The following is a 19,986-nucleotide window of genomic DNA, read 5'->3' as shown; positions in this document are numbered from 1 at the left end:
AATGAAGGTATTGCTACTGTCTGCCGTGCTAAGCTGAAATATCGTAGGTCAAAAGCTCTGAGCTTTTAATTTCGAAAGATAAGCAAAGGCCTTGCGAAGCCAAATCTCTGTGTGCTTAGGAGAGCTTTGAGCTTCTTGAAGATTTTATTGGAAAATTCGAGTATTTCGGTGGAGTACAAAAGAAGCTTGCGGCTCTCGAAAGCTCTTTAAAAGCAAAAACACAAATGCGATAAGATGTTTTGGCATAACTCGGCATATGAAAAATACAATTAAAAAAAGGAAATTTTCGTTGGAAGATTGGCAGTTCCTGACAAGATAAAAAATCTAAAATTGGTCTTTTCAGTCAGCCACATCATCCAACAAAAATTTTATTTTTCATTTGAATTCTTCAGTAGGGTGTAGCGGTTTTTACAAAATGTGTTAGTTCTTTTAAGGCTCAGCCGGAAATCCACTCAGCTGGTCCATCTGATCATTTTATGGAAGAAAACAAAATTTCAAACTTTGATTTTGTGCTGCCGCCAGATCGATTTTTGAAAATTTCGTCGTTTTCGGTCCACATCACATATATCGTTTTTTTACGGTGGGCTCGGTGTACATAAAAAGTTGAGTCAACATGGTAATCTAATCTCCAGGCTTCACAGATTATTTTATAAAAAAGATCAAGTCTAAAAAATATTTTTTGAGTTCATGACTGATTGTCAAAGTTCCCCGATGGTGATTTTGAGACTTTAATCTCGCCTCGAAATTTGATGAAAATGTGCAAAAATGTAAATTAAACTTTAAATATGCTAAATGGACCGCGGTGAGTCAAATACAACATCTGATTTGATTTGGGACACCTAAATTTGATATTTATCTGACAAAAAGTTGTGTTTTTGGTACATGGAATATTGGTGGCGAAAGTCGAATTACCTCAAATCAATAATTTTTTAGCTTATAATGTATTCCCAGGTTCTGACAATGCGAAACCTTCAATTTTAAGCGTTTTCTAAGCTAATTTACGTACTGTTGACAAGTTCTAGAGCCAGTGGCTACGTCTCTTTACATTTTCAAATTTTGATGTATTTAATGTTGTAAATTAGCTTAGAAAACGCTTAAAATTGAAGGTTTCGCATTGTCAGAACCTGGGAATACATTTTAAGCTAAAAAATTATTGATTTGAGGTAATTCGACTTTCGCCACCAATATTCCATGTACCAAAAACACAACTTTTTGTCAGATAAATATCAAATTTAGGTGTCTCAATTCAAATCAGATGTTGTATTTGACTCACCGCAGTCCATTTAGCATATTTAAAGTTTAATTTACATTTTTGCACATTTTCATCAAATTTTGTGGCGAGATCAAAGTCTCAAAATCACCATCGGGGAACTTTGGCGATCAGTCATGAACTCAAAAAATATTTTTTAGACTTGATCTTTTTTATAAAATAATCTGTGAAGCCTGGAGATTAGATTACCATGTTGACTCAACTTTTTATGTACACTGAGCCCACCGTAAAAAATCGATATATGTGATGTGGACCGAAAACGACGAAATTTTCAAAAATCGATCTGGCGGCAGCACAAAATCAAAGTTTGAAATTTTGTTTTCTTCCATAAAATGATCAGATGGACCAGCTGAGTGGATTTCCGGCTGAGCCTTAAAAGAACTAACACATCTTGTAAAAACCGCTACACCCTATTCTTCACTGGCCTCAAAAACGTTCTTTTTTACACAAGTTTGGATTTTCTTCGATTTGCGACCGCTGAGATCCACACTAGGCAAAAGTCTTAGAACAAAGTGTTTAATGTCTAACAATATTACAACGGCTGCGACGTCATGAAAGCCTGTGGGCTCTGCATCGAAATGTCATTCTTCGACGCCGGGATTACTATTTTGTTAATAAAAGTGAATCATCGTTTGAGAGTAGACAACAACTGATTTTGAAAGGTTTCTCACAAAACTTAAATGTGCAAAAGTTGTGTCTACCAAGGCGACAACAGAAAATTTGAACTCGCGCGACCTACGAAAATCGTTCTTGTGTTGTTATTCCTTCCGTGAACTTATCCCAGATAATGAACTTGCTTTTTATCAAAGTTAGATAAGAATTTCACTGCACTCTTCAAACATGTTAGTATTGTGGTGAGGAAACGAAACGTGCTCAAAACCGTTTCAGTTCAAGTTTCGGACTAAATGGTGTCATTTATCTGAAAACATTAATTTTGATAATAATGCTGATCGAATTCATTGGCCATTTCGGTAGATATATATAAAATCGCCAAGCAATAGCAGAAGGTCCAACAAGTACTGATTTCAGTAAACATTATCTCCAACACTCCAATCATACAATCTTCTATTAATAACGGCTATAAAAACCTCACCCTGATTTATCTCTGGCCAGTTTACTGCCGATTTTCAATCAACCATAGCGACAACAATGAAATTCGCTCTGTCCTTAGTCTTGTGCCTGATTGTTGCCGCTTCAGCTGAGCGCATACGATCACCGGAATTTGTTATACGCGACGGTTTCTTAGTACGAAAAGGTACTCCAGAAACGAGTGCCCTTCCAGTGCCTCGACTAGTTGGCGGCGGTGATGCTGAACCAAATAGTGCACCATGGATAATTTCACTTCAGTGGGGTACAATTCGACCAGGACACTTTTGCGGTGGTGCATTGATTGCTCCAAACTGGATTCTAACAGCCGCTCATTGTTCATCGTCTTATCCAAACTTTGGTATCTCAACCGTTGTGAGCGGTCTACACAATTTGAATAATTTCATGGGAGAGGAGCAAATCCGTCAAGTGAATTTGAACCAAATTTTTGCACATGAAGATTGGACCGGATTTGTTGGGCCACATGACGTCAGTCTTATCTTAGTATCGGATCCATTCGTAGAAGATTTTAGTGTAAGACCAATTGCTCTCCCAGCAGCTGATGCACTTCCTACAGGAAACGTAAGATTACATGGATGGGGCAGCACATCAACTGGTTTCATTCCAGTTTGGCCAACTATTCTACAGACCGTTGAAAAGCCACTAATCACAGTTGCACAATGTTCACCGTTGTTCGATGGTGTCGTAGTTGATAACAATAATCTTTGCACTGGACCGCTTACTGGTGGCGCTTCGGCTTGTAGTGGCGATTCGGGCTCTCCTCTCACACAAAACAATGTACTCGTCGGCATCTTTTCACACACCCAGGTTCCATGCGGACAACCCAATAGGCCGTCAGTCTATGTTCGCGTAAGTGCATACGTATCGTGGATCAACGATATCATCGACGATAACTAAGCGCAAACAGCATCAAAGGTGATAAAACGCCGGTCGTGCGTTCTAAGTGAATATTTATTTTGAGATAATGTAAACACCGACTTGTCATGAATGTTGTTTTTACAAAAATAAAATTCTTTACACTTCAAACCTCTCCAATAATTGTTTTGACTGTAGGAGCACCTGCTTCCCTTTTCCCAAGATTATAATTTCCTGTGTTTGTCAAATAACCTCGTTAGAAACTTTTAAGAAAAGTGGTGAACCATGACAACGTTCCACTGAGATTCACTGAATCCACCTGTATGGAACGTGAAAGAAGGGTTTAGTTGTACGACTCGGTGTACCAGAACCTGTGTTTGTCTCAAGAATATTTTCTGTATCGCTCGACGCAAGAAAAAACTTAGTATGAAAGAGATGCCCAAGAAACAAGGACCAATAGTTTGATCTCCTACTACGCTATTTTGCCTCGAACTTGGACGGTAGTTATATGTCGACAAAACAATCATTTTTCTTCTAGACCTTTATCTTCATAGTTTGCCAGTAATACAACCACATAGTTAACCAATGGATTAAGACTGCTGGTGGGACATAATCTCTTTCTTACATAATGTACTTGTATCTGACGCAGAGCCTAATATTTGTCAAAAGTTTCACAAAGTTTCACAAATGTTAACAGAACTTTGTTAAACATTTGTCAAAATTTGTGAAACTTTTGACAAATATTAGGCCCTGATCTGACGTCATTTAATTATTTAGAAATACTCTGTAAAGAAACTGATCGGGCCCGAATTTAGCTCAGTCCTCAAACTTGAATTATTTTTTCATCAATCCCCAAAATCAATGTAATCGAGGTGTAGCTTCGTGTTAAAGTAAATATGGAGCTTTCGAAGTATTAGTTGAAGAACCAACGATCGACATCTTTTCCGCCGATAGCAATAAATCTTTCATCGAATCTGTTACTTGATTTGATGGAAATATCTGATGGATGGAACAAAATCTGTTACTTCATTAGTTTTAACATAAACTCTTCTATAACAGACCGTGGTATGTAGAGCTTAGTATAAATCAGATCTTGTCGCGCGCTGAAAAAAAAGCACATCCACAAACTACCATTGACCTGCAGGTGTTCACAAACTTTATCAATTCACTATAAAAAGAGTGTAGCTTCGTATCGGCAGTTAATTCCTCGAGTTATTTTGTCCAAGAACCATGAAAATATTGCTCGTATTTTTTGTGTTCATCGTAGCTGCCATAGCAGCTGCTAACGAGAGATCTCCAGCATTCGTTGTTAGTGACGGTCAACTTATTCTCAATAATGAATTGTTGCTGCCATCCGGTACTACAAGAAGTTCCACATTTCAATTTGGTTTTTCATCCGGTCGTGTTGTTGGTGGTGGTGATGCCGTCCCAAACAGCGCTCCGTGGATAGTTTCGCTTCAATGGGGAACTGTACGTCCGTCACATTTTTGCGGTGGTTCGATTATATCAGCGAATTGGGTGTTGAGTGCTGCACATTGTACGCTAGCCTTTCCGAACTATGGAATTTCTACGGTGGTGGCTGGTTTGCACGATTTAAATCAATTTCATGGATCAGAACAGATTCGTATGGTTGATTTGTCTCTGAAATGGGAACACGAAGATTTCGAAGGAACAATCGGACCACACGACATTAGTCTTATTCTTATCGAAGAACCTTTCGTGTTTTCCAACATAGTTGCTCCGATTTTTCTACCAAATGCCGATCAAATTCATTCTGGCGATGTAACTTTGTTCGGATGGGGGAGTACGTCGAACACATTTTACCCGACCTTTCCAAACATTTTGCAAACAGTGTCGAAACCAATCATTCCACACGATGTTTGCATGAACCAGTTTGCCGAGACGCCAGTTCACGAAAACAATGTGTGCACGGGACCACTTACAGGCGACAGATCAGCGTGCGATGGAGATGCTGGTAGCCCACTTACACAAGACGATGAACTTGTGGGCATTTTCAGTTGGGGATTTGTACCGTGTGGTTTGCCGAACAGTCCATCGTTCTATGTTCGCGTTAGCGCTTACGTACCGTGGATCATCAGCATAATCGACCGTAGCAAGAAGTGAGAGGTGACTCTATTATAAGCGGTTTAATTTAACTTAAATTACATAATTTTATCAATAAAACTGAAAAGTAAAATTTATTTTGTTTCCATTACTGCAATCACAGATCAGCTGTTGATCTGCAGCTATCAATTGGAAGATACGACCGTATTATGAAATATACTGATAAGGTCATGTAACACAATTCGACACCTGAGTGTAACGAATAATGAATCAAAGTAAAACTTGGTCGCTGAATTAGTTGCAAAGGTTTCCAATTATCAGAAACAATATCCCGCTAATCGGATGGTACTGTCCCAGTGAATGGCTTAGATTAGATAATTGGCTTAATTTAGAAGATTGATATGTCAATCATTTTGTTAATTTGATTACAGGTCAATCATTCTGCAACGGTTCACGGTTCACTTACTTACAAGTCAATATTCTACTTGTTTCACTAAATTAATTTTTAACTGAGATCTTAACATTAATGTGTCTGCACACTGCTCATTTTAGGACATTTTGATATAACTTAGAAGGGTAATAATAGCAAAAAATAAAATTGTTCGACAACCAGTTTAAATTTAGATACACACTCGAGATTGTCGCCTTCATAAGAGACAGATATGATTACGGATATTACGGTTGTCATCAGGGCTTACTTCAAGCATTTTCCTTCTTTTAAGTGTCAGTAGCTCGATAAATTGACTGGTCTTACATGTTGAGGTATTCTAAGGTGGTCTTGAGAAACTGTCGTGTCTATTAATTAATTTATGGATGACCATGACAACTTTAGTCAAATGATTATCATTTTTAGGTAATTCTAGAAGAAGCAAAAACTTTTCACAAGATCTAAGTAGTTTTGCCCCTTGTGTTGAAAGATGCAGGTGAACAAAAGAGAGGAATGGGCTCATTCGAATCAAGAAGAACAAAAGATAGATAGATCTTCTATGTCTGACACAGATTCTGAACTCTATGCTAAATGTAGCAGTCAACTTAGCCGCTCGTTGTTGTTGAGGTATTTTGATTTTCACGACATTTTCGGAGATCGGTGATCGTTGAATAAACGAAATCGAGGTGGCTAGATTATGTTCTCAGTCCTATATAATGGAGGAATCCTGTCTTTTGTCGAAAAATGCAAATCTTGCAGCTCTCTGAACACTTGAACACATTTTAAGCCTAAGAAATCTGATGAAAGACCCATGTAACTCAGTAGCATATTTTTGGTCGATAGATATTCTTAAAAACAAGAAGTCTCTTTGAAGAGACTGTACGACTATACATACAATCACAATCATTTCAGGAACGCTTCCTCGCTTGCAAAGACAAGCTTAGCAGTTTCGCCTCACCTCAGGCAGCATTCGAAACTCGATTGAATCGAGCTGTTGGCGAGCTTCGTAATGTGGAAAGGAATTCGTGCATCTTAGACGTGCAATCAGCTGGTCCATCTAATGTACAAGATCAATATCACAATTGTGTGGTAAGATTTCGATTTTCATAAATTTTTTTTCGTTCTCAAAATTTTTCATTTTCATCTAGAAAATGTATCGCACCTTGTCGGAAATCAAACCAGAAATTGAGACAGTCATAAAAACCGGTCGAAAAGTTTGCGAGGATCGATCGACGAAAAATCCGAAAAAATTGAGCCAAAGCATTGATGCGTTAAAACATCTCTACAATGCCCTCGGCGAACATATCACTCAGTCGAAAAGCGTTTTGGAGAAACTATCAAAACTGTCCAATGCAATCGATGATAATGTCAGTGGCATTGAAAAGTGGCTGAATGATTCGAACAAAGATTTGAAAAGTGTTGGAGAAATCGAAAAGTTATTGGAACAATGCAATCGTATGTATGATGAGTACAAGCTGTCGTGTAATCCAACATACTTAGAGGAAGTGCGAGAAAAGATCGATGAACTTGAAGCCAAGTTTTCCGTTCATTCTAATAAGGGCACGTTGATGAAGAAATTGAATGAAATGAAGAATACTCTGCAAAACTTGGATAGCATTTCATTAGAGTCTCTCAGGTTTGTCTCTTTCTTTAAAATTATTATTTGTGAAGCAATTCCACTGATAACAATTCCTACCAACAGATCCATGGAAAAAGAACTCGAAGATATGGATACAACAAATCCTTTCGTTAAAGACCTTCATCATGAAGTAATGGAGAGTGTAAAGGTGAGTCGAATTGTTTATTTTTTGTGTTGTTATTATGAAAGAACTGCGATGTGCTACAGTTCTGGGTAATGGGGTTTCATGATTTATAAAACGTTGTAATATATTTCGCGTTCATAAGCCAATCATTTCTAAGGGAAAAGTGCAATTTTGCGGTGACAACAGGAAATAATCAAACAATGTTTGTTTGACTACTAAAAATTGCTTACCGAAAAGATCATGAATGAAGATTGTCAAACAAAACAAACTCCTCCCCATAGGAAGTCGCGACCTTATTAGATACCAAGTTTATCGTAATAGTTAAACATTCAACAAAGCCGAGGGTACGAATTGTGTTTGTACAGTCTTTCATACATTTTAACTGATAATTTTCTAAGAATTTGCTAAACTGATACGTCCAGGATCCGGATGAATTTACAGTGGATGTCAGTGAAATTTCGATACGAATTTCCTTCGCTGTTTTTCAGCTGGTCCACTTTTACCCACAGTAAATTCTAAAACCTTTTCTAGAAATAGGGTTTTCGAGGGCTAGGACATAACAATTTTTTGTGGACCAGTTCACTTTGTGTCTGATTCAGGAATTATTTTTGGGAAAACTAAACTTTCTTACATTTCCTACAATGTCCAAAAAAAAAATTAAGGAAAAAACCAAGGAAAATGTGGCAAAATTCAAGAAAATCTGGGAAAACGTTTTTATATTTTATTACCAAAAATAGAGCCTAGTCCAATCAAATGTTTTTTTCTTTATTTCTTCTCTTTTAATCAAATATACCACCACTAATCTGCTGAAGTCTGCTATTGAAAACACTACAATTTCATAATATTTATGAGTATTCACTAAGCTCTTCAAGTATGAGTGGTACTCTGAATAATTCACAGTACCACTCTTGCTTGATAGAGTACTGAAACTGGTCAGTGTATCAAACAAATTTAACACTGTAAAAATATGGAAAATGTGTTCATATAAAATAATACTCTATTGAGAGCTGTCCAGATCATAAGCGCCAGAAAATATTGCAAGAATTCTAACTTTTTACTTACTTGTGGTTGCCCAATCTGTCTGATTCAAAGAAGTCATTTTTTTTTCTTTTGGACCGAATCTTAAGCGCTTATGTTGTGATAAAGCAAGCTTGCCGACATTTTTGCTTCTAAAATATTTTGCAACTTCTTAGAAAGGCTTAAAACCGACATCATCGATAGAGTTAGTTGAGGATTCTTTTGAAAAACAGTCTACCGAAATCGGACGCATTTTCTAGTGGAATTTTTTATATATACCTAGAAGGGACTTTCACCTTAAAAGCCATAACCACTTTCAAAAAAAATCTTCGAAGTTTGTGTGGCTGGTGAAAGGTGATAAAAAATCTTTCACTTTTCTTATAAAAACTTCTCCATTTATACGAGCCGTACAGGGACATGGGGTGTCATTAGAAAGATAATAACATGTACTATTGAGCCGAATAGGGACTTATTGGTTTTAAAGTTCATCCACACTGAAATATGTGCAGGTTTCAACCGAAGACTTGCACTGCTCTTACAGAAATTTCTCGATGTACATAAGACGTACATGCTCGTGTGGGGTATCATTTGAAAGGTAATTTTATGTGCTTTTGAGCCAAATAGGGTCTGATGGGGTTTGAATGCATCTGCGATGAAATAGAAGTAGAAATGTTTAAGTTTCCATATTTCATCATAGATGCATCCAAACCCCATAAGACCCTTATTGACCCAAAAGCCAAAGCACCTAGCAGGGTAATAGAGGTTTTTACACGTCAAATAGAGTAGTTTTTTGATACCAATAATACCATTAGCAGCCTTAATGGTAATTTTGCAATGACATTATGAAAAAAAGGTATGGAAAATAGGGTGGGTCGATTTTAACAACTTGAAAATCCACAGCCAGTGACATGTGCAGCTTGCCAAAACTAATCAAACTGCATCATTACTTTTTCGTTTCCGAATACTTTTGAGTACCGCACAACTGTTTGAATGGGTTTGTTAGGCTACTCGTATTTCCTTTCAAAATTTTATAAACAATTTTCTTAAAAAAGCTTTGATAAGCCTTGCAGAGGCTGTAATAGACTGAAATAAACATAATACAACTTAATTTGAAAAAATCGGTTCAGTCGAAGTGAAAATATGTACATTTTCTATGTAATATTGGGAGTCTATGAACTTTAAACCACCATTTGTACGAAAGAATTCGACAAATGTGGTTAGTTCTTTCTGCTAGAGTAAAAATAGGTAAAAACGACAATGATGGATATTTTCAGAATGTTTCAGATTGGTTATCAACGATGTAATAGTTCTAGGAGGTCGAACTACTCTATTAGAAAATATATTCCGTGTTAAAAACGTCATTTTTCGTAGTAGATTCGGATGTTAGTATGAAATAGGTGATTAGTTTCGCTCTACTGTAGAATTGTGAAACTGAAGCAAAGTTCAGGTGTTTAAATTTGTCAAGAATATTTGTATTCCCTGAATTACGTCATTATACAAAATCTTTCTTCGAATCGAAGTTTAAACGAATTTTTCGTCCTTCATTTATCGTAATGATAGCACCTTCTTTACGCTCATGGGTAGTGAAAAGCGACGCCACTTCAGCAAGCAGTTTAAAGTGTTTTTCAGTGGCCTGGGAATAACATAGCACTTTTGTAAAGTCTGTACTATCGTAGCATAATGTGCATTGAGGTCAATGATTTGTTAGTCAGTTCTATTGGTACACCTCTACAGTATAGTCGTGTGTTATTACTCATTTATCACATTTTTGTTTTTAACGGATCCTACGATTTTCTCGACCCACAGATTCTGGCAGCTGTGATATTGTGTAAATATTTTTCGAAGTCAAAACTTTCTACGCATACGTAAGACTAGTTTTCTGAGACAAAACCCAAAAAAACCATTCAATATCAGGGCTGTCAAAATTTGTAGAATTCATTAAAATCAAAAATATGTTATTTTTGAACACGTTTGTTGAAGAGCTCTTTGGAAATATCAAATGGATTTATATTACTTATGAAGTAGTAGTAAACTCATATTTCTAAAAGACTCAAGTTTATCAAATTACACTCATTGGAATCGCGTCGGTTGGAGAATGATGAGCTGACTCTGTTCAAACTGATCCATCCTCGTATCGATTCTGAACTTTATCATTATCTTAAGTTTGACGGACGATCTAAACCCACACGGCAAAAGAATTTGTTTTATCTTCCAAAGTTCAAGACTAATGTCCAGAGAAATTGTCCTATTTATCGCTTGCAAGAGCACCATGACGTGTATTTCCAACGATTGAATATAATGGATGACAGGTTTCCTGTTTTTGAAAGTCTAATCAATCAAGGATCATTTCGTTTTTTGATTATGCAAATGGCAGTTTCATATTGTTCACATTTTGCTGTGCTTTTGGTTTATGATTTTTCCTAATGTTTTCTGTTTTTGTAACTCGCTGATTGACCTGTTATTGGGCTTCGGCCTGTTTGTCTTCATGATAAAAATAAAATAGGTCTGTTCCAAGGTCAAATTACTGTCAAATTTCATCCTTAGAGACAAAACCTCATCAACATTTGTATGTAAAATCACGTAGGTTATGTTGCTGTGGATGAAATCGTTGCCGTTCGTTTTATCAAAGTTTGGGTTTACAGTTGCCTATAGAGCGAAACTAATCACCTATTTCATACTAACATCCGAATCTACTACGAAAAATGACGGTTTTAACACGGAATATTTTTTCTAATAGAGTAGTTCCTCCTAGAACTATTACATCGTTGATAACCAATCTGAAACGTTCTGAAAATATCCATCATCGTCGTTTTTACCTATTTTTACTCTAGCAGAAAGAACTAACCACATTTGTCGAATTCTTTCGCACAAATGGTGGTTTAAAGTTCATAGACTCCCAATATTACATAGAAAATGTACATATTTTCACTTCGACTGAACCGATTTTTTCAAATTAAGTTGTATTATGTTTATTTCAGTCTATTACAGCCTCTGCAAGGCTTATCAAAGCTTTTTTAAGAAAATTGTTTATAAAATTTTGAAAGGAAATACGAGTAGCCTAACAAACCCATTCAAACAGTTGTGCGGTACTCAAAAGTATTCGGAAACGAAAAAGTAATGATGCAGTTTGATTAGTTTTGGCAAGCTGCACATGTCACTGGCTGTGGATTTTCAAGTTGTTAAAATCGACCCACCCTAATGGAAATATTCGCATACTTCGATTAAAGTACTACTTTATTTGTTTCTATTACCCTGCTAGGTGCAAAAGCACATAAAATTACCTTTCAAATGATACTCCACACGAGCATGTACGTCTTATGTACATCGCGAAACTTCTGTAAGTACAGTGTAAGTCTTCGGTTGAAAACTTCAACTGGACATATTTCAGTGTGGATGAATTTTAAAGCCAATAAGTCCCGATTCGGCTCAACAGTTCATGTGATTACCTTTTCTTGTAAGAAAAGCGCAAATTTTCGTTTTTTGATCACCTTTCACCAGCCTCACAAGCTTCGAAGAACTTTTTTGAAAGCGGTTTTGGCTTCCAGGGTCCAATACCTTTCTAAGCACATATATAAAAGTCCACTGGAAAATGCGCCCGATTTCGGTAGGCTGTTTTTCAAAAGAATCTTTCAGTTATCTTCTTGCATGTGACATATAGTCACAAAATCTACTACTATTTTTGTTTAGATTAGCGCAAAATGTTTTGCTATATGAAAGAGCATTAGTTAAATGTCTGCATTTATAATTGTCATCATTGTCGATAACAGATGGACGTTCTGAAGGGAGTCAATTTCTTGATGGACTCATTTGCTGAAACATTTACCGCATTTTTACACTTAAAAATTAAAGTCATTGTTTGCTGTAAACTTTTGGTGTAATTCGTAAACGACCATTAATAATTCTAGCAATACACACTATTCAAGGAAGGGACTGTTTTTGGTAAAACGTTTTCCTTTATTTTGGAAAAAAATTGGAAAATGTTTTTCCGAAAAGAGTCATTGTTTAATAAGACAGTCTCACGATTCTAATTGAGCTAACGTCTAAGCAGGACAAACTTCTACGCAAGTTGTCCTTGCTTCCAAAATTTTTAAACATTTTTCTTACTGTAAGAATCGTCTGTAGAAAGTGTGTGTTGTTAGAGATGAAGCTGTACAATATTTGCTATGTTGATTGCATGTTCTGTTTGTAGATGTGTTTTTTTCTGTGAATTATTTAATTATAAAAGCCGTAAACACGTTCCAACTAATCGAATCCTGCAAAAAAAAGGATCATGAAGACATCGCTGGATTGCAAGATATTGAAAGAAAAACCGTTTGTGTTACCTGATGGATACAAAGTTACTAATGAAAAGTTAAAAAAAAAAAACAAACAAGAAAACTTAACGCTTAATGTGGTGGTTAATCAAGCTACACTATAATTCATTTTCTATTCCTTCCCCCATCAACATTCCATAACAAAAAAAATATACAAAAACATCCAACGAACACACAGCCATAAAATGTACCAAAAAAACAGATTGGGCCAATTCAAAAATCAAAATCTCTAACTCAAACATTTATTTTTCTCTGCTCAATCCGCAGATTGGTTTGTCATCGAAAATTCGACTAAATGAAAGTAACACAGAAATTGTTGTTGTCAGTGACACTGTCCGACAACGACGAGCACGCACGCCATCATCCAATGATAATTCGGATAAAATGATTACCGAAACAGCATCCACTGAAAATCGATGCAATGTGTTACCGGATTTACTACCGACGACATTCCGATTAGCCGAAGCGAGTTCGCTATTTTCTCAAATTTCTGTGAATGAAACCACTTACAGTGAACCAATGGATGGGAATGATGATGAAGACGTTCCACAAGACGATGATGTTTCGGTGGTTGAAATACGCGAGAGCGATTTGACTCCAAAATTGCAAGTTCGGATTGCGAGTCAAGGCTTAGAGAATATAGCGAAAATTGAAGATGTCACTAACACAATTAGCATCATCGAAACAGTGGAGATCTTTGAACCGGAGTTCGTTGAAACTGTGAATATTGTTTATGCATCGGATGCATCTTCCTGCTCCACGCCAGTGCTTGACGATCGAGATGAACGCGAGAGCAAGTCAATTGGAGCAAGTTTTGAAGATCTAGAGGAGGAATTGAACAACGAAACAACGCAAAATTCTTCGAACGGAGGTTTTTTGATTGAAAAGCAAAGAATTTCGCTCGACGAACCTTCATCGTCGCTGTTAAAGGAAAGAGATCTGTTGAAAGACTCTGAAGACGATGTAAAAGTAGGTCGAAAAAAAACCAGGCGAAATATTGCTCCCACCTTAAAAGAAATTTTAAGTTACCCGGAGCGTGATAGCTTTTACGGTTCGGACAAAGAGAATTTTGACGATCCACTGGTCTTCTCAGAGGATGAAGACATTCCAAGATTTTCACTTGAAATGAATCCGGATGTTGACTCCGATAGCGACACGGTATTTAGTTTACTTTTATTATCTAAGCATTCGGCACCATGTCCCAACTCTCAAACTTAGTGAATTGCCACAAAATCACAAATTGAAAATTCTTTCCAGGGCCGCATTGAAACTCCGAACTCTGCCAAGTCAACTGGACGACAAAATAAATTCCCTGATCTGACAGCCACGTCAATGAGCAACAAGAATTCGATTTCGCTGGAGCAGCGAGTCTCAGAATTTGATAAAACCGCACAGTACATGATCAGGAAATTGGATACGACTCGTCAAACGATCGAAAACTGCAACGAAGGACCGGAAACAATAGAACATCTGAAATTGAGTATTGCACCCGACGCAGCCACTCTGATCTCTCAGGGTGACACACTAGTGTTGGAGACTCATGGCAAGTCCACTGAACTATCTGCCACTGTCATGAAGACTCAATCGTTGCTGAGAGAAAAATTCCGTGAAATGAAGCATGCACGGTAGGAAGGGATTATATGAAACGGAACCTTCAGTCGATTTAATTTAATTTCATCAATTTACAGAATCCCAAAGACCATCGAATGGAGTGCCGAACACTTACAGAAAGATCAGACCATTCAGCCCGAAAACCATATTTTACCGAAGGAGAAATCATTAAACGACAAACAGCTGTTGACTGGATTGAAATCGGACCTACTTCTCCTTCGACAAACATCTGATGAAGGAAGCGATGCTACCAAGAAGTTGATCGAAAATATAATGCTAATGATCAGCCGACCCCTGGATCACTCTTCGGAATCAGAATTGCAACAGCAAGTTGCTACAATTCGGGTAAGTTTTATGTGAACGACTTTAACTAGAAAACCCTTTGCCGAACGGAAAGATTTTAATGTAATAGAACTGTTTCCGTCGATTCCCAACAATTCGACTTGTCGAACAATTGCGGAAACATAAAACAACTTTTCTATTTTCGATCGTATTTATCGACCATGCTACTACTCAATTGAAAAATGCATAACTCACATCATTTGCATGATCCCTCACGTACATAAAGTAACACATTCTCATATAAGATACAGCCAGCCTCTGTTGTTGTTTTGTTTTCGCTGTTAGCGCATACCGTTTTGATGTTTTATTTCTGGTAAACATATAAATAGAACGTTGAACTATATTATGTGATCAAAATGCACAAAAAGTGTGAATCTTAGATAATTTCTAAGAATAAACAACGGCGCGATGTCTCATGTTTCGATTGAATATAATGCTCGACGATCTACGTACGGTCTGAACCTGATATAATTCTGTTGAACAACAGCTGCATTTTCACTTTTCACTTCAGAGTTAAGTTCATTAATTGCTCTGTGGTCCAGAACGGCGACGAACTTAATTCGTTTTTGTTGAACGGTGAAAGTATTAGGCAAGTGTCATTCTATGATCATGCTATGTTGTCGTACTTATGACTGAGAGTAAGAGATGAGTCTAACATGTTTTGCTGGCCAAATTCAGTCTACTTATTCCTATAAGACTGGAAACATAAAATCTAGTATGAGCTAGTCGCCTAATATCAACGTCACACCTCAGGGCCTATTATCAGGAACATTTTCGAAAACTTTCAGAGAGTTTTCAAGGCTTTCAAGACGTTCAAGAACTTCATGAAATTGCACAAAAAAATGTCAAAAATTTCAGGAAATTCCAAGAAATTCCAAGAATTTCAAAAAATTCCAAGAATTTCAAGAAATTCCAAGAATTTCAAGAAATTCCAAGAATTTCAAGAAATTCCAAGAATTTCAAGAAATTCCAAGAATTTCAAGAAATTCCAAGAATTTCAAGAAATTCCAAGAATTTCAAGAAATTCCAAGAATTTCAATTCAAGAATTTCCAAGAATTTCAAGAAATTCCAAGAATTTCAAGAAATTCCAAGAATTTCAAGAAATTCCAAGAATTTAAGAAATTCCAAGAATTTCAAGAAGTTCCAAAATCCTCAGAAAATTCAAAGAATTTCAGAAAATTTCAAGAATTCAAGAATTTCAGAAAATTTCAGGAATGTTCAAGAATCGATTTCACGAAAACAGGCACTCCCCAAATTTATTGAAAATGTATTTTCATTTGTGAACGGTTTCAGTTGAAATGGCAAGCCATGCGATCGATGAATCTGATCTGAGAAATTAAAAGTTGGCTGTAGCTTGTAGCTAGATAGAAGTTCCTTCTATCCGTGAATGACAAATGGGAAAGTATACAACGGAATCTACTACTTCTTTTGTTCAAAGTGTCTCTCAGTGTTTATTCGTTTTCACACATATTTCTCGATAAGTGACTGCAATAGCCAGACCTCATCGTTTTTTGTCGTTCCTGGTCGATAGTAGACGATCAGTCCATTCGCCGTTTCTGGAACGTTCATGATATGACTAGTTTATTAAACCGTAACTTTATCATGAGAACGACAGTCAGCTTTACTGTAAAAACGAACGTTTTCCGTATGGAAACCCACCAGTCATTGTAAACGCACTATACGGCCAGTGACCACTGCTGCTACATTTCGGAAAATGAAAGTCGAAAGTCGTTAAAGTGTTTATGTGTTTATTAATAATCGGCTCTCTCGTCTTCTTTATTTATTTCTCCAACACGAAATCGGCATCCAAACACAATTACAGACCGAAAACAAAAATAAAGAAAGAAAAGAATTTGGTTAAAAAGACAAGAGGAACATTTTATCCGACTTAAGCGCGAGCATCGTCAATAAAACATGCACAGAGTTTTCATTTCAGTTTTCCATCGGTCATTCACAAGTTCATGTCGTCGTGGCGGCTAAAATTAACGAAAAGTTTTGTTTTTGTATTTATTTTGCTTTTGGTAAAAAAAAATAGCAGTGAGAGTGTGTGTGTCACGCATTAAATTTCGACTGACTCTATCCGAATGATTTATTTTTCAAATATTTTTAATTGATCGCACATGCAGTGAATCTGTTTATGTTTACAAATTTAAACCACAAGGTTGCTAAAATGATGTAGTGGCTAATGATAAACTCATAAAATTGCTTTCAAACTCTGGTATTTTTTTAAAATGTCGACCGGATCGTACTAGCGCGTTTCAACTATAAAAATTAACTGGCACTGTTGACAGACATAATCTTAGTGGACAAAATTTTTGCTGTTATTTTTCGTAGGAGCGTCAAGAGGATTTAAAACTTGCCATGGATACATCGCATGTGTCACCGCGAGCCAAAGCAACCATGGAATCATTGGAGCGCGCCAAGCGAGAGCTTTCATCACATTGTGATGCAATCAAACTTTCGCTGGCAAATTTGAATCGGGCCAAAGAATGGCAATTTAACGAAAATTCACCGAAGAACTACCCCTCAGCAACTGCACCGAACGAAAGCTTAAATGGAAGCTTCAAGGGTGGTGAGTAAATTTCGTATTTTTCTTCTTCTTTTCACACAAAAACACATTCAACCCGTTGAATATATAGATAGCAACGACTTGTTGTCAGATTGCATGTTCAATTAGCTATGAATGAAATGAGAGGTTGAGTGAGTGATTTATTATTTGTTTTGCATGCGATACGAATTGGTTTGATTTTTGGGATTTTTTTTTATGTTTGCTGATGACCGAGGGTGTTTTCTCATTTCCTTTTTTCTAGTTAGTTCGTTTTTGATGAGCGTATTCGGTCGGTGCTTCAATTCAATTTGACCGAATCGTCTGGAATATATAAGTGAATCTTGTCTTATTAGTTGAATTTGAAGGTAGATTGGCTTGCAGATAAATTGAGAAACGAAATTTCGTCTACTTGCAGTAGTTTGTAGCAGTCTGGGACTCAAAAAACCTTTTAATAATTAAAATCTAATGAAATTGACCATGACTCCTAGAACTACATAACTGTTTTGGCTTATCAAAGTTGTTTTTATTACCGTTGGAGTTGACTTCTTCACTCGGTATACTCTCAAATTTGATATATCGAAACTGACTGTAAAATATTAAAGTGGAGGCTTTTTATCTGATTTCGTTGAATGTTTTTAATTCATTCAGTTTCAAACCGTTCACCTAAGCTGTTCCGGGCTATCAACGAAAATGAATCACTTGAATCCCACTACTAAGCTGATAGAGTGCGTGTTGTTTGCATTGAGACTATTTTCTAAAGACCAACTGATAATTTCGTAGAACTCAATACCCGCCAACAAACCACCCCGACGCCACTTTCTATTTCAGTTCCATTCGGATAAGTAAATTATTGAAGTATTTTTCAATTTTTACCATTGTTTTATGTTTTCGCTTAGAATTAAGTTTAGGGAACGATATATCTAAACCAAAACAGAAACGGAACGGGTAAGTTTGATGGGTCAACTGAAAATTTTCTGAAATTTTGACTGCACGGATTTTAATCGAACAAAATGCTAGTTTGTAGCCCATGATCCCAGAAGTCCGGTAACGTAATTAGTTTGTCGATCAGATCGATATCTTCCAAACAAGAAAAAAAATTATTAGTTTGCCGAACTCTTGACATCATGGGCTCCACAGGCTCCACACACATCAAACTGTCCTTCTCCGTTTTTGTTTGCGTTTGGATTTATCCGACGTGCCTCTTTAGTGTACCAATCAGAATGTGACAGTATGTTGATATAGTCAATGAAATCTTCTTTTGTTTAAATCGACTGTTTGTATGTCAACTCTTTTACTTCAATAGTTTTGCTACTATTTTGACTATATATTAATAGCACACTAGGCAAGCTCGTCGCTTATTTCGGTCGTTTTTTTTATCGAAAACAGATGACTAAAGATTGGTAAAGGATTCTATGCTGATATTTGTTTTTACTGCATTTTATCGAGCCTGCCTACCTAAATTGATTGGGACGATCTACTAAATACACTCAACCATTGTCACCAACATGTGATGACACTTCCATCTAATGATCTTTTTAAATATTCAACGGATATACCGTTGCGTGGCTTCAATTCAATTTTTGACGCATCAAACATGCCTGACGATTTTATCGCCATTTATTTACATTATTATCAAAACACGTTCCCACTTACAACTTTAACCTTCACAACGACCCCAACAAAAAAAATATTAAGCAAAATTATCGATTTCTGTCAATTATGATACATTTACTACGACAATAAATGTCAAATTGTCAACGTTCTTGAATCTTCCACAAGAAACACTTATTTCGCCTTTTGCCACCGAAAACATTATAAACTCGCGACATGATTTTCCCTGAAAAGAAAAGTCGTTATCGTCAAAATAACATCCCATTATCAATATGTGAAGCTCTGAAGAATAAATTCGAAACGCAAATCAATAAAGAATAAATATTTCTCCTCCATTGGATTGGCGAAACGAACAGACATACACTTCCCTTTTGCATGCGCTGAGTTTATGTAATTCAATAAAAACCGTTAAAGTAACACACCAAATCATTTTCCACGGTCCATTTACCAATATGAATAAAAGTAAGGAATATAAGGAAAGAAAAAGGGCACACGGAACCAGATTCCGTGCCTTGGATACATTATATTTGATAAAGCTAATGGAATGTGAATTGGGTGTATGTTGTTATATGCGGCTGAATATATTGGTGTTTTATGGGCGAGCAAAACTCATTCGAAGACGTCGAAAAATAAAGGAAAACTTAGTTTCTCGTGTTGTTATCGGAACTAGTTAAGATCAGCAATCGCTGTAATTAAATTGATTATGGGCTGGGTGGTCATTGATTATATTTTTTCGTGGTTTATTTTTAAATCAATTACAACACCACAACTCGGTGTGGGGCTAAACGGAATTCACAGCAGTGGATGAGTGTTTGAAATATAGTTCACTGCGTATCCAATTAAAATGCGTTAATTGCATTGTATGCAGAACAGATGCTCAACAAAATAACTTGTTACTGGTTCTGATTATCGCTCACTATTTCAGCCATTAAGGCCCAGACCCCACGGTCTTTGTTTCTTCTGATCAAACAAACAACCATCAGGCCAGTTGGCCTTTTATCCAAAACTCTCTCAAATTTTTACAAAATTAATATGAAACCTGTTGTAGAACTCCTGC

The 19,986-nt window shown here is 36.5% G+C and overlaps 3 protein-coding genes across 8 annotated transcripts in view; all 3 read left to right on the top strand.

Moving 5' to 3' along the window:
* Positions 1 to 19,986, top strand: part of LOC119076005 (dystrophin, isoforms A/C/F/G/H) — a 339,975-nt gene that overhangs the window by 37,884 nt on the left and 282,105 nt on the right. For 5 of the 6 annotated variants that reach the window (XM_037182582.1, XM_037182583.1, XM_037182580.1 and 2 more), the window contains 7 exons: positions 6,636 to 6,812; positions 6,872 to 7,359; positions 7,426 to 7,510; positions 13,084 to 13,974; positions 14,074 to 14,441; positions 14,505 to 14,772; positions 17,105 to 17,342. In XM_037182582.1, coding sequence (XP_037038477.1) covers positions 6,636 to 6,812; positions 6,872 to 7,359; positions 7,426 to 7,510; positions 13,084 to 13,974; positions 14,074 to 14,441; positions 14,505 to 14,772; positions 17,105 to 17,342 — 2,515 coding nt within the window. The remainder of the gene's footprint in view (positions 1 to 6,635; positions 6,813 to 6,871; positions 7,360 to 7,425; positions 7,511 to 13,083; positions 13,975 to 14,073; positions 14,442 to 14,504; positions 14,773 to 17,104; positions 17,343 to 19,986) is intronic. The other variant, XM_037182585.1, reaches the window with a different exon arrangement.
* Positions 2,301 to 3,412, top strand: LOC119076130 (anionic trypsin-like). The gene has a single exon (XM_037182802.1). It carries the CDS (start codon positions 2,420 to 2,422, stop codon positions 3,272 to 3,274), a length of 855 nt encoding a protein of 284 aa, XP_037038697.1. The 5' UTR covers positions 2,301 to 2,419; the 3' UTR covers positions 3,275 to 3,412.
* On the top strand, positions 4,345 to 5,443 carry LOC119076124 (lectizyme-like). Its single transcript, XM_037182793.1, has one exon. The coding sequence runs from the start codon at positions 4,463 to 4,465 to the stop codon at positions 5,354 to 5,356; it is 894 nt and encodes a 297-aa protein (XP_037038688.1). The 5' UTR covers positions 4,345 to 4,462; the 3' UTR covers positions 5,357 to 5,443.

The sequence above is a fragment of the Bradysia coprophila genome, unplaced genomic scaffold, assembly GCF_014529535.1.
Source record: "Bradysia coprophila strain Holo2 unplaced genomic scaffold, BU_Bcop_v1 contig_232, whole genome shotgun sequence".
NCBI classification, from domain to species: Eukaryota; Metazoa; Arthropoda; class Insecta; order Diptera; family Sciaridae; genus Bradysia; species Bradysia coprophila.
Note: the sequence above shows the minus strand (reverse complement) of the source record. Positions and strands in the feature narration are given on the sequence as shown.